This window comes from Barbus barbus, assembly GCF_936440315.1.
Source record: "Barbus barbus genome assembly, chromosome: 4".
NCBI classification, from domain to species: domain Eukaryota; kingdom Metazoa; phylum Chordata; class Actinopteri; order Cypriniformes; family Cyprinidae; genus Barbus; species Barbus barbus.
In genome coordinates this window covers 23,312,954-23,326,674 of record NC_136732.1, presented here as the reverse complement: position 1 = coordinate 23,326,674, position 13,721 = coordinate 23,312,954, and the positions used below count along the sequence as shown (strand labels likewise).

At 36.3% G+C, this 13,721-nt stretch overlaps 3 protein-coding genes across 7 annotated transcripts in view; all 3 read left to right on the top strand.

The window, feature by feature from the left end:
* The window catches only part of LOC306869079 (uncharacterized protein), a 409,393-nt gene that overhangs the window by 385,985 nt on the left and 9,687 nt on the right, over window positions 1-13,721 (top strand). The window lies entirely within an intron of this gene.
* On the top strand, window positions 572-9,047 carry LOC306868696 (kinetochore-associated protein DSN1 homolog). The gene is made up of 11 exons (XM_079414987.1): window positions 572-641; window positions 927-954; window positions 1,634-1,913; window positions 2,004-2,077; window positions 2,190-2,262; window positions 3,453-3,534; window positions 3,634-3,684; window positions 3,768-3,839; window positions 3,945-4,092; window positions 6,909-6,996; window positions 7,436-9,047. Exons 1-11 carry the CDS (start codon window positions 610-612, stop codon window positions 7,516-7,518), a joined length of 1,011 nt encoding a protein of 336 aa, XP_079271113.1. The 5' UTR covers window positions 572-609; the 3' UTR covers window positions 7,519-9,047.
* The window catches only part of LOC306869087 (pre-B-cell leukemia transcription factor 1-like), a 42,482-nt gene continuing 40,367 nt past the window's right edge, over window positions 11,607-13,721 (top strand). The window contains exon 1 of one of the 5 annotated variants that reach the window (XM_079415684.1): window positions 11,607-12,909. In XM_079415684.1, coding sequence (XP_079271810.1) covers window positions 12,725-12,909 — 185 coding nt within the window. In that variant the 5' untranslated portion in view covers window positions 11,607-12,724. The remainder of the gene's footprint in view (window positions 12,910-13,721) is intronic. The other 4 variants (XM_079415685.1, XM_079415686.1, XM_079415687.1 and 1 more) reach the window with 4 other exon arrangements.

Sequence of the window (13,721 nt, the reverse complement as noted above, 5' to 3'; positions counted from 1 at the left end):
TATTTTACATTTATTTTCTATGCACTCAATGCAAGGACATAACAGGATTGTAAATGTACCTTTAATCTGTGCTTCTCAACTTTTTTTGACTATATGGTATTTCTGCTATAATCATGTTTTTTTTATAAACAGAAACTGGGAAACAAACAAACAATACTTGTTTTTAGGGGGGAAATAAATGTTCATTTCATGCATTTTTTTACTATTCTAAGTTATTTTATGTTTTTAATAATAATATTAATAATAATATATTAATCTGAAAGTTAAGTGGCCCATCTACTCTAAAGGAAGGCATTGCTCAGGAGAAACAAGCTAGACTTGTTCCAGGAAAATTAAAAATGAAATAAAATATTTGTTTGACATTTTGAAGGTTGAGCTTTATGAAGCGGACTCTGCAATTTGAGTATGTTTTATGTTAGGTTCATTTTATATTAGATAATAGTTTATCAGACTTTTTGTAATACTTGTGTCACAAATCAAAACGTGAGAATCGTCATGTCACGTGTATAGTCACGCTGACGTAAAATGACTACAGTTCCCAAGAACCATCACGGTCGACATGAAGGTGGGCGGGGCATGTTTGATACTGCGCGCGGTCTTTGAAAGAAAATGGCGGAGCTTCAAAGTGGAGAAATGGAGCCGTGAGTGTTTTATTTTTAACAACATGGGGAATATATGTACTAAATGTTTCCCGTTGACATGTGATGATAATTTGTATATGAAGAACGGCCTTTAATAAAGCACAGCTTTCGGAATAAGTTAGCGTTTAACGCGCGGCTGATGTGAAACTCGCCAGACATGATTTTAATGGACAAATACATGACAGTTGTTTAAAATAATATTGCATTATCGCTTTATTGGAAAACAAGGTTGTGAAATGTGTTTGCTGTGATGTAATGTACATGATCATTTAATTTCTCTCACAGGTGTGATGCCAGCAACATCAATGCCAGGGTAAATCTGTTCTCGGTTGTTTTTAAATGTACCTTTCAAACTTTTGGGATCAATACTTTCATTTAGCAAACTGCCAAATTTAAATCATTACCTGACAGTGAAAACTGAAGTAACGGCTGAAAAATTCAGGAATGAATTACATTTTAAATTGTAATAATATTTCACAATATTAAGTTTTTTTACTGTCCCCCTGGGTTTCATTGACAAGGCTTATCCCAGACTAAAATGCAAGTCTGAGCTGTTTCAACTGATTGATCTTAAAATATATCAGTGTCTTTGTTTTGTCTCAAGATGGACACCAGTAATGTTTTGTTTCTAAGGCACATTTATGAAAATGACTTAAATGTCCTAACTGAGCTATGGCCTAATCCTGGTTTAGTCTAAGCCCTGTCTGTGGAACCAGGCCTGTGTGTTTTACTGTGATCAATTAAATGCAGCATTGGTGAGCATAACCATTAAAAAGATTACTGACCCCAAACTTTTGAAAAAAAAGATCATTATATCCAGAAATCATTATCATGCTTAGTGCCTGTTATATTTCTATCTTTATTATGCTTTTAAAAAGTCATTATCCTTTATTACAGCTTTCAATATCTTTAGTCATTAGACAAATGCATAGACAACCACTGTATATGTATCTAATGCTGTGATATGTTTCCAATTCGTCTGTGTCAACTAGGTCTCAGAAGTGTCTCATGGAGTCAAACGGCCTCGTGACAGTAGTCACATCTCTGGTCCTCCTCAGAAGTCACCTTGCACGTCACCTGCTCCTACAGCGATGCAGCATTTAGGAGAGGAGGAGCGGCTGGAGGACCTGAAGATGAGCTCTGTTGAGGACAGTATGAGGGAAAGTGTGATCGTTACTGCTCCAGAACGAAGCCCTCGTTCACGGAGGAAATCCTGGAGGAGATCATCCAGAGGCAGACGCTCTCTGCCGGCCTTCTCCTGCTCCTCACAGCGTGAGTGCCCAACCAAAGACACTTTCACCGCACGTCATGCTGGAGTTGTTTATGACTGTGTTGATTTTCCTTTCTCTCTGTGTCTTATAGCTCTGTGTGAAACCATCAGTCTGTCTTTACCCGATAATGAGAGGCTGGAGATGCTGATTAAAGCTGCTATGCAGGTCTTTAAAATGCATATTATTAAGGAAATTAAATTCAGCTTTGTCATTGTGACCAGTTTCTCGCCTTTTCTACTTTCTAGTCTAACCATTTATTTTTCCTGATTGTACATAGAGGACTGTGAAGAGGGCCAAAAATAGTCTGTACACTGTTCCTGGTGTTGATACAGAGACGCTCCAGACTCAAGGTAAGTCATGGTGTCTCGGTCGAGCCAGTCGTTTGGATTTTTACTCATCCTGCAAACATTTTCACAAGCTTCAACACACAGGAATGCTCTGTTTTTAGCTTATATTACATGTTAGGTTTTCTTTACCATTTTGGGGTATAACGTTACTAAAATATTTATCCTTTAAATGAAGAATATTTGCAACAAGCTGGAAGCTACAGTCATAACACTACCGTTCAAAAATTTTGGGATTGGTACGATTTTTAAATGTTTTTTTATTTTTTTTAAAGGCCTCTTATGCTCAAAGAGGCTGCATTTATTTGATTAAAAATACAGTAAAAATAGGAATATTATGAAATATTATTACAATTTAAAATAACTGTTTTCTATTGAAATATATTTTAAAGTGTAATTTATTCATGTGATGATCAAACTAAATATTCAGAATCATTTTTCCAGTCTTCAGTGTCACATGATCTTTCAGAAATCGTTCTAGTTTGCTGATTTGCTGCTTAAGAAACATTTCTTGTTATTATCAATGTTGTAAACAGTTGAGCTGCTCAATATTTTTGTGAAAACTGTGATTTTGTTTTTCAGCATTCTTTGATGTACTGAAAGTTGAAAAGAATAGCATTTCTTTAAAAATATATTACAAGTCTTGAAAAATCTTTAGTAACATTATAAATGTCTTTTACTTTCACTTTTGATCAATTTAATGTATCCTTGCTAAATAAAAGCATTGATTTCTTTAAAAAATAATAGTAATAATAACAATATTGTTATATTAAATATTTACCAATTTTTGCCACTATCTTTCAAACCTACACATTTCTCAGCAAGATGTTTTTAATCATTTCAAATATAATAAAATATAGTATGATCACTTTTTTGTATATATTTTGGTGTTTAATAAAAAAAAAGGTAACACTTTACAATAAGGTGTCATTTGTTATTTAACTATATTAAACGCAACTTGTGATTTTAATAATGCATTAGTAAATGCTGAAATTAACATTAAGATTAATAAATGCTGATTTCAACAAAACCTCATTTATTAGTGTTCTGCAGAATTTGCAAAACAAAACCGTATTGAGTACGTCACAGAAAAGGCCCATACTTACTGAATATTGTCCAAAATATAATTCTATTTATAATAAAATTATATCTAAAATATATTTTGTGGTATTTATATGAATGCTATTCACTTTCAGTTGAATCTTTGCATGAGGAGTGGGACAGTCTGGCTAAAGACATCAGAAGAGAAACTCAGAATTCACATCCAGTTGTTGAGAGGTCAGCCAGTTTTTCTGTGTTGATTCCATTCATCATTAGTCCTTTGATCCTGAAGCACACTCCAGTTTACTACATCTCTCTCTCTCTCTGTATGTGCAGTGACCCTGTAGTTAACATGAACACTGCACGCATTCAGGAGGACATTAACAGGTAATTCTCTGCTCTCGTCCATTACAGACATTACAGTGGAAATCTAATTCATTTTATGACTGCATCTTCATGCACTCATGTAGGTTACAAGCTGAAAGTATGTCATGGGAGACGCTATTGAACAAACATCGAAGCAAAGTTGACGAACTAGACAAGTGAGCACAACTACATAAACACACCAGCACTCGTGGATACAGAAGGCTGCTCAGATTCATTCTCTTTCAAGTGTTGGTTAGCTGTACATCTCTGTCCCGTTGCAGATGTGTGGAGTGGGGTGAAGAGAAAGGGGTGCCACTGGACCCATCATGCTTTGCAAAGTCCTCGCAGAGTCAGCTCATTCTGAACAAACCTGACTACAAGGCGGTACTCATGGGACAGCAAAAACTACTCAGAAACACGGAGCTAGTGGTGAGACCGTGATGCTTTATTCTTTGCGACTCAAATACAGTATATATTCAGACCAGAGAGCCATATAAATCAGTCTGCCCAGTATTTCTGCCAACACTAGCCTTATAACAAAGAAAGTTGTGGCAATTTTTATATTTGCCATAAATGTTGACATTTTTGCTAGTAAATGCTATGTTTTCCTTACCATTTTATGGCAACTATATACCAGAGGGGCCTAAACATTTTACTACAAAGGGCCAAAAATAAAATTAAGGCTGTGAGGTGAAAGTCAATTTTGCATTATAATATAACAGTTTTTTTTTTTTTTTTAAAGCATCAGAACAATAACACTTAAATACAGCTTTGGTTATGTTTTTTTGTACATTATGTGCCCTGTTTCATTTGATTTTTTCTGAGAAAAAATGATGATTGTGATACATTTTTAACTTTATTCACTGAAGACACCCTCTAAAATGTTATTCAGTGTAAAAATAGATCTTCTAACAAAAAGCTTCAAACCACGAGGTTTTACCCATTTGTCACCAAGAAGATTTTAATCATTCAAAATATTATATGTTCAATTGTATATATTTTAATAAGCGCAGGTCAGAATAAGTATGTTGTTTCATTTTACATAAGTATATCTGTTACACTGAATGACTATAGAACATTATTTCACCCATATTTTGACATTTTATTTAAACGCGTTATTTGAAACTTTGTAAACTAAACACTTTACTTGCATTTAAAATGCTTTCTATGTAAAAATAATTTTTTTTGTTAGTTTAATTTGCAGACACCAAAATGTAACATCTCATCTTTGACCCAACTATATTAGCTTTAATATATAATTATAATTATATTTAAATTAACCAATTTTTTAAAAAAAAATCGAATAAAGCTACATTTAACCTTAATTAAAAAAGGTAAGAAATGCTAAAGCAAACAATATGCATTACTGGCATGTTTTTATTACTATTTTCTTGCCAAATCAAAGGTCATCACGGCCACTTACGGCTTCTCCTTTATTTACAGTATAAGTTTAATAAATACGATATTTAATATCCTAAACAACAATAATACTGCTCTTTGGTGGCATAATTTAACACTGTGTTAATTATGTATGCACACACAGGGCTCGACAGTGCGAGCATTTCACTCGCATTTGCGACTAAAAATAGATGTGTGCGAACTGGAAAATGTATTTAGGAGCACAAGTGCGAATACAAAACAAAATACAAAACAGCCTAACTTATACAGTAGCCTATAACAAACATATTAATTTATTCAGTTTATTTATGGAAAAATTGCGATGCAGCCTCATGATTACTTAAGAACTTTAAAAAGGCAACGGTTTAATTTAAATGAGCACAGATGAGAAGAAAAGCGGAGCGAGTTAAAGTGAAGACGCGCTGAATGACGCACATTCGCCACTAGAGGGCGCTGCCGCTGCCGTTACCCCGGTAACCCAGTAAACAAATCAGCTGCGCTATTTTCCTAAAACTGTGTAAATAATGTTTCACACTCAGTCATTTAGATATTTATATTCGCTTTAATCTTCACAATAGCCTCAAATAATTCTTACTTAAAGACTTAATGAGCTATTTATTTTCAAACATTTTTTCTAAGCTAAAACATGGTCCATCCACTGATCTATAATAGAGAACAGCGGGCCTATCTATATATCAACGACTGATTCGTTATTATTGTTCAGTAACACAAGTTCCATTAGTTAACATGAAAAAAACAATGACTGCATTTATTAATAATGCTATCTTAATTTCAACTTTTAATAATACATTATAAAATCAAAAGTTGTCTTAATATAATTCAATGGAGCTAACATTAACTAGCATAGTTGTATTTTTTATTAATCAACATTAACAAAGAATATTAACTACTGCAACAATTAGCTATTGCACATTTTTAGTTAATGTTAACCTGCTTTAACGAATGTTAACAAATGGGACCTTACTTCCTATTGTTCTTTCGTTCATTTGAACAATCTTTTGCACTCTAATCTTGAAACACTTGTTTACTTTATATTTTTATGTATTTTTTATAAAAGTCTTTTAGTAAATTATCTTTAATAAAGTTATTTAACCTGTTAGGACGACAACACTTTTTTTTCACTTAGAAATTATATATTGTGATTTAAAAACAAAAACATAAACCGTGACAAAAGCTTCAATGATTATTGTGAAAATTTTATACCGACACAGTTTAATAGGATTATAACTAATTACATAATTAGCCTATTAAATAGTGTCTGAAGTAAAATTATTTAAAAACCTTGTGTACTTTCTGTATTCTGATAAATTAAATAATGGTGCTTGTAAATGTCTCTTTGTATCTCCTTATTAAGCTAAAACACCTAATTAGAAAAATTTGCATTGCGCCCCTAAATGTTTTTAATGCGCTCCTAAATTTTTTGACTTAGGAGCACATGTGCTCCTTGGGGAATAGGTAAGCGTCAAGCCCTGACACATGAGTTAAATGACACAACTTTGTTCGTTAAATAAGTCACTGTTCCTTTATTCAGTGAGTGAGCTCAAGACTGATTTTGGTGTTTTTTGGAATAAAAAAAAGAAAAGAGAGATCTTGTTCATAAGTCTCATTTTGTGAATTAGACCACACTGGTCATGCCATGTATTTTGTGTTATTTCATGGTGCCCAGTCTTTCTTTTTCACATTTTGAAAACACTCTAACATAATGTCACTAAATAAAGTTTAGAGTTTTCAGAAATAAAAATGAACCAATTTTATAAACTAGAGAACTGGTTATATGTCATGTTCTTCCTAAAAGCCGTTTTGAGAGCTGTTGTCTTTCTTCACAGATGGACTCACAGTGTTGTATAATGAGGGAGCTGCTGTCTTTCCACGAGAAATCACAGCTGCTGCTCAAGGAGACCAGTGCCAGACTAGGTGAGATACTACTGTCCAAAAGTTTGGGATTATTACGAATTTTTTAAAAACGTAATGCATTTGTTTTCAACATTGGTAAGCATTGGTATGTATATGTGTGTGTTTATTTATATAGAGATAGATAGAAATAAATTGCATTTAAAAAAAATATATTCAAATAGAAGGCTTATTTACATTGTAATAATATTTCACAATGTTACAGTTCTTACTGTATTTTGTATTAAATGCAGTCTTTTAAAAACATAAAAAAATGCAATTGACAATTAAGCGCAAAACATCAACAACAAACGTGGTGTTTGAAAAATAGCATTACTTATGATGTAAAATTACATGAAATACAGTTGAGTAGAAGCTGCCTTGATTGTGCCAGTTGGTTTTTATTTAGTCCAGTTTATTGCATTAAGCGCTGGGTTTTTCTGTTTGTTTGTTTTTCTCGCAGCTGCCAGTGCTGGATTTCAGAATCTCCCTTCATCTCCAGTCAGACAGCTGATAAAAGGACCCATATCTAGTGTTTCCTCCTAGTTTACAGTGCTGTAATGAATCCCATAGGATGCTGAACTTCCACAGAGAATCGCTAGGATCAGACAAGACCATTTCGGTTATGCATTATTACTTTTTACTCTATCATTTCTACATTCTGTTGTATCAAAATACTTGTCCCTTTTATATTAACCAATAATTTGGATAATTTGAAGATCTAAATTCATACTAAACGTCTGTATGTCTTAGATTTAGTAAAAGGAAAGGTTCATAATGTGTTCATGAAGCGCAAAGATGGACACCAGGTGGCAGACTAGTTATTCACCTAGTAATTCAAAGCTCTACTTTAACCTGTGTAGTTTTGTATTGGGCTTTGTTTTTCACAATTTTACAGATTTCTGAATATAATTAAATGCCTTGACATTTGCTGCAAACTTTTTTTGTCACGTAAAAAAGAAAAAGATTTCAGTTTTTAGCCCTTTTTATGCTTTTAAACGGTCTTTAAATGGTCCTGTATGTCTAATGGACTAAGAATGATATTCATCCATCACTGGATTTTTTTCCTTCTGCCTGAATGGTAAAATTGGATAAATGGTTCGTGCTGGTGTCTTGTTTCCAGGACAAACATCGCAAGCTAGCTAGTATTTATACGCTTTATTAGCTTAAAGAAAAGACACTGGCCTTTGGGCTTTAGTCATGAGCTCTTTGAGCGCCTTTTAGCCATCTATTATGTTTGTTCTTGTGCGTCCCGTGACCCCTTCCCCCACACTTCCAGCCCTTGTTCTCTATTCACCATCACACAGGGCTGCTGAGCAAGAAACAGGCTTAGAAGATTTTCCCAGTGATTTCTCCACTTCACATGCGCTCTGTTTATATCACATTTCCATGCCCACAAGACTAAATACGACCTGCTCTGAACTCCCATGGCATAATAATAGTATCTGCGTTTGAACAAAGCAGCGTTCGCTTTCAATACTACGTTCGCTGTGATCTAAGAAATTGAAGACAGACGCTTTAACAATCCTAAAAAGAAAACCTTTAACCATTTCGATCTCAAGAGCTGGTAGACGAGATCATTTTTCTCTCCTGCACACGCGAGCTGATTAGACTTGGCTTGTATTTAGTTTTCTCTGTTAATGTAGGGATGGAGGTGGTGAAGCAGGAGAGTGGGGTTAAGCGTTAGAAGCACTGGGGGTGGCACAGCAAGAGGGATCGATTCTTATTTAGATGAAAATGAGGCTCAGCGCTTGTGGGCCGAGGGTGCATCTGCCTCAAACAGATTTAAGAAGAATACCTATTCACAGTCAACAGGGAAAAAAAACTATTCTCATGGTGGCAAATACTTTTAAATTAAATGTCAATTGACAAAGATTAATGTATGCATGCCATGTAATAGTTGCCCACTCTCAAAAATATGAAGAACCTTTAGCATTGGAACCTTTTCTTCAGACAAAATATTCTTTATCATGGAAAAAGGTTTAGATTATTATAATGTTCTTCAAATTAAGAAAAAAATGGTTCACTGGAAGGACCTTTGAGGAACCCAAAATGGTGGTCTATGTCATCACTGCAAAAAAAAAAAAAAAAAAACTTTGGAACATTGCATATGGAGTAAAAATCAGATGCTCTTTTTGTTGCTGGGCATATTAAAGGAGTAGTTCACCCAAAATGAAAATTTGCTCACGATTTACCCACCTTCAGGTCATCCAAGAAAGATGTAGATGAGGTTGTTTCTGGAGAAATTTAGCATTACATCATTTGCTCACCAATGGATCCTCTGCAGTGAATGGGTGCCGTCAGAATAAGAGTCCAAACATCACAATAATCCACACGACTCCAGTCCATCTAATGTCTTGAGAAGTGAAAAGCTGTGTGTTTGCAATAAATCCATCAAGACATTTAGGGCTACAATATGAGTCCTCTATACATTTTGGAGTGAATTGTTCCTTTAAATCATGCTCCAAGTTTAAGTTTGTGTAATACGCAGAACAGACTCTTCATTATTTGCCTTATGCAAAATGTGTGTGTGTGTGTATATATATATATATATAATTTTGTGGTTCATTTTACCACGGAGCCACAGTACTGCTTTGTCCATCGTCTAGGAAATGAAAAGAGAAAGATGGAAAAAAATATAGATTTACAATTACTCAAAATCTCACTGTGCGAAAGCAACACTGTGATAACGAGTTCAGGTTACAGTTTGTTCTCTAATATTCTCATTCTCACTTCAGATTGATTAGTGTTAGATTGTAGCCGAGAGATGTGCTACGCGTCAGCATAAACCAGGACCACTTTTGTCCCATTCCTCTCTCTGCGCACACATCATCAAACTCCCATTGAAATGCTCCAGGCTGAGTCTCTCCCCTCCACATATTCCAGCACCCATTCATCTGAGAAGCCTGTCTTTTCTCTCTGAGTGATGAACTACCCCAAAACGTCTACGTTTGCAAAAAAAAATTGGGACCACTTTTTAATCTGAACTGTCCGTGCACTTGAAAAAAGACATTGATTTAAATAAGTGATGTTATACTTAGCCATTTATATGGACAAAGCATGAAAATAATATTTTTGTTAGTTAATTAAGGTCAATTTTACTTTGTAATCAAGTGAATACTGTGGAGCTTTTATAAACATATTATAAACCTTTTGCTAATAATCTGTTTTCTTATGTATAAAGCTATGTAGAGTAAATATATTGTACAGTAATGTGCACACTAGACTAGACTATGCTGTTAAGTTATATTTTAAAGGTATAGTTCACCAAAAAATGAAACATGTTTTTCACTCATCCTCATGTTGTACCAAACCTGTGTGACTTTTGTTCTTCTGCAGGACACGAAGACAAGCTCAGGATTTCTTTTTCTTCCCATATAATGGACATCATTGGTAACCAGAATTGTTTTATTAACATTCTTCAAAATATCTCCCTTTGTGTTTCACATAAAGTAATGTCTGATCCTGTGGCCCAGTGGTATACATATGTAAAATGTAGTAAAGACACCAAATACCTATAATCTAAATTTTTCTGTGGCACACAAAAGAAGATTGTTTGAAGAATGTTGATGAAACAGTTTAGGTTCCCATTGACTTACAGCGTATGGACCAAAAAAGAAAAGTCTCAAAATATTTTCTTGGTCCTTTGCAGAAGAAAGTCAGTCAGGTTTGTATTAACATGAGGCGAATATATGATGACCGAAGTTTGATTTTTGTGTGAGCTTTTTCTTGAAGAGCAAAACGAAACAAGGAAATTAAGTTTTCAGTGTTTTATATGCCCCTAAATGACCAGCAGAATATTCAAAATTATTATTATTAAATTATTATAATGTAGATTGTAAATACATCAGCTGCTCGCCATTTACCCAAAGACATGTTTTATAGCAGAAAGTTGAGTCGTTATTTGTCATGAACAGGAAACATATCTCTATTATCAGACATTTTGAATGATGGATTCATTCAGGTAGACTTGATTTGCATTTTCTAGGTAGGCCTGTTTTGTAAAATGTTGTTAACAGATGGTTTTTGTTCACAAGGGTTCTTTGTGCTTCGTAAATTACACATAATTAAAATCCACTGAAATGCTGGTTATAGAATCTGGACACCCTTACATAAACTTACCATGGTTTTACTACAGTAACACTGCAATTACACGCAGGCATGTTGAAGGTTCATTCTTAATACATAATGGGAGTGAGTGAATCCATTCCCAATGCAATGCCAGTTTCTAAATACCACAGCTTGTGTATCAGTTACACTAATCAAAGCACAGCACTGAGGCATCAGTCATTGTTTTACTTCTAGTCACCATGGTTTTACTTGTGCAAATGCCTCGGTTCAGCTGTGGTGACTAAACAAAAGCCCCCTCCATGCGATGCGTTTGAAAGAGACGCGCAAGTTTTTTTGCAACTGTGCCCCACAAACGGTGTCTTTTTTTAAAATAAGAACATTAATGCAACATACAAATATAGAGGATATGCGTTTTAACCATTATCACTTACATTCATAATAGCAAAAGGAACAAACAGAAAAAAAAAACTATTAACGTTAGAGGGAATAAATTACAAGAAACTTCCAAAAGAATGTATGTATATGTATATATATATATTTTTTTTATTTTCAATGTAATGCTTGAGACGCGCGAGTTGTTTACAAACTGGTGGAGGCGCGAGGCGTCTGCGCGCTCAGTGTCGCCCCTAGAGGCTCCGCGACGCGCAGCCGCGGCTCTTTTGTGCGCGATGGTGACGTATGAGCCATATGTAGTTGCTCAGAGGGGGAGAAAGAGCCACCGAGGAGGGCAGAAACACAAGAGAGGGGCAAGTCTTTCTACGACAGCACCGCGGCTCGGGAACAAACCAACTGAGTCGAGTCTGCTGGCATGGAGCTGAGCGTCGCCATTCTGAGCAGTTTCGCGCCGTCCATCTAAAGCCGGGGTATTTCGCGCAGAGCCGGGGTAGTTTGCTGTCGGTCCCGGGGGTGTTTGTGGAGCCCGTGTCTGAATCTGTTGCTAGCAGCGCTCGAATGCTAGTTAGCCCCGCTGCTAAGCAGCTAGCCAACACTGCGAGTCAATTGTGTCGGAGATCGCGGAATTACGCGTTAAAGCCGTCACGCTCCTCCGCCGCTCTCAGGATTCGCTTTGCCCGTTGAGTTTTTGTGTTTTCCTAAGCGAGGGGACGCTAATAAGCGAAGGCTAGAGTTTCTATTTCGATTTATTTCCAGCAGAGATTTCCCCCCTCTCTATTAGCTCGTTAGCCGCTCTGGTTGGTTTAGTCCAGCTTGTTAGTAGTGTCTGAGATTTCTACTGTTATAGCGGTCAGCCACATTGGTCGCGTTATTTGTGGACATGAATGGTTTTTATCGCGGACTGCGAGTTGTTTAGAGAAGAGTTGCTTTGAGATGCCGCGCGTGGGATACTTCATGTTTCCAGGGGCGCTTTTATTTTCTTGTTAGGCTGCTTTATGGGAGTGCTAGTGTGCAGGGGTTTGCTTTAGATAATACCGAAACATTGTTTATTTTATTTCCTCTCCATGCGAGCTGGTTATCCACCTTTATCCATCCATCGCGCGTCGTTTTGATGTGGTTAAAGCCCACATTTCAGTCGCACTCTCGTTGTTTTCTCCTCTAATAGCGGTTCGTTGGGCTCCACGCTTGTATTCACGCCGCTGGTGGTTCATGGTCGCTGAGACAGGGCGCTGATACACGCTTTCATTGGTTTGCGGCGGGGAAACGGCGAGATTCGGCTCGAGGTATTATGGATGATCAAACACGAATGCTGGCTGGCCTGGGCGGACTCGGCGGACTCTCTCAAGCCGACGTGGGTGACCCCGATTCGGTTCGGAAGCAGCAGTCCCTCGGTCAACCGCAGCAAGACATTGGGGATATTCTCCAGCAGATCATGGCCATCACCGACGAGAGCCTCGACGAAGCCCAGGCGAGGTAAGACCTGCGAGAGGACGACAAGAAAAGCATTGTTTTGATAGATAGATACTTCATTTTTCTGAAGGGGAATTGCTGTGCAACAGCAGCTGGATAAAACCTAACATCTCTTTGCATTGTATAGACACTGTATAAATAATTGCGTCGGCTGAAAATCGCATGTGATAGAATGCATTGCACCGGTGTTATATTTACAGTTTTACTAGAAACAAAATGCACTTAAGGTGTTCATTTCATTTGTTTGGGTGTTCTTGCATCTTCCCATTTTTAAGTTGTTAAAAGTTAGCGTTAGATAAACAGTCGCGGTATTTGAAGATTTAATGACTTGCTTTGGATAAAGGCATCTACTAAATAATTGGTTGATGGTTACGTAATGTACTCAATTAAAGTTATTGTAACGATAAAGTAGTTTTTAATACTAGAGATCCCTGTGGCTGAAATGGTCAACATCTTTTGATTATATTGATTTTTTGGCGACGAACTAACGCACAAAACGCCGGTTTCCAGTCACACTAAATACGCTCCAAACTGATTATACGACTAGAATTACGCAAGTATATTTCTCTCCTCTGATTTTGCTAAATGGGGCCAAAAAGGCTTTAGAGGTCAACCAGTATGTTTGTTATCAGGAGCCCATGGGCTCTGAAGCCATTTGGTCTTCCGTGAGCGTCTGCCAGATCGAGGCCCCACTAGATAAATGAATTGGATTAATGTGCTACCTTGTCATTAGCATAGATAATCAGCGCGCGCTTAATTAAGTCATCGCCGTCAAACAGTGTCAGACTTAACCTCGAGATGAAAATAGCCGACAG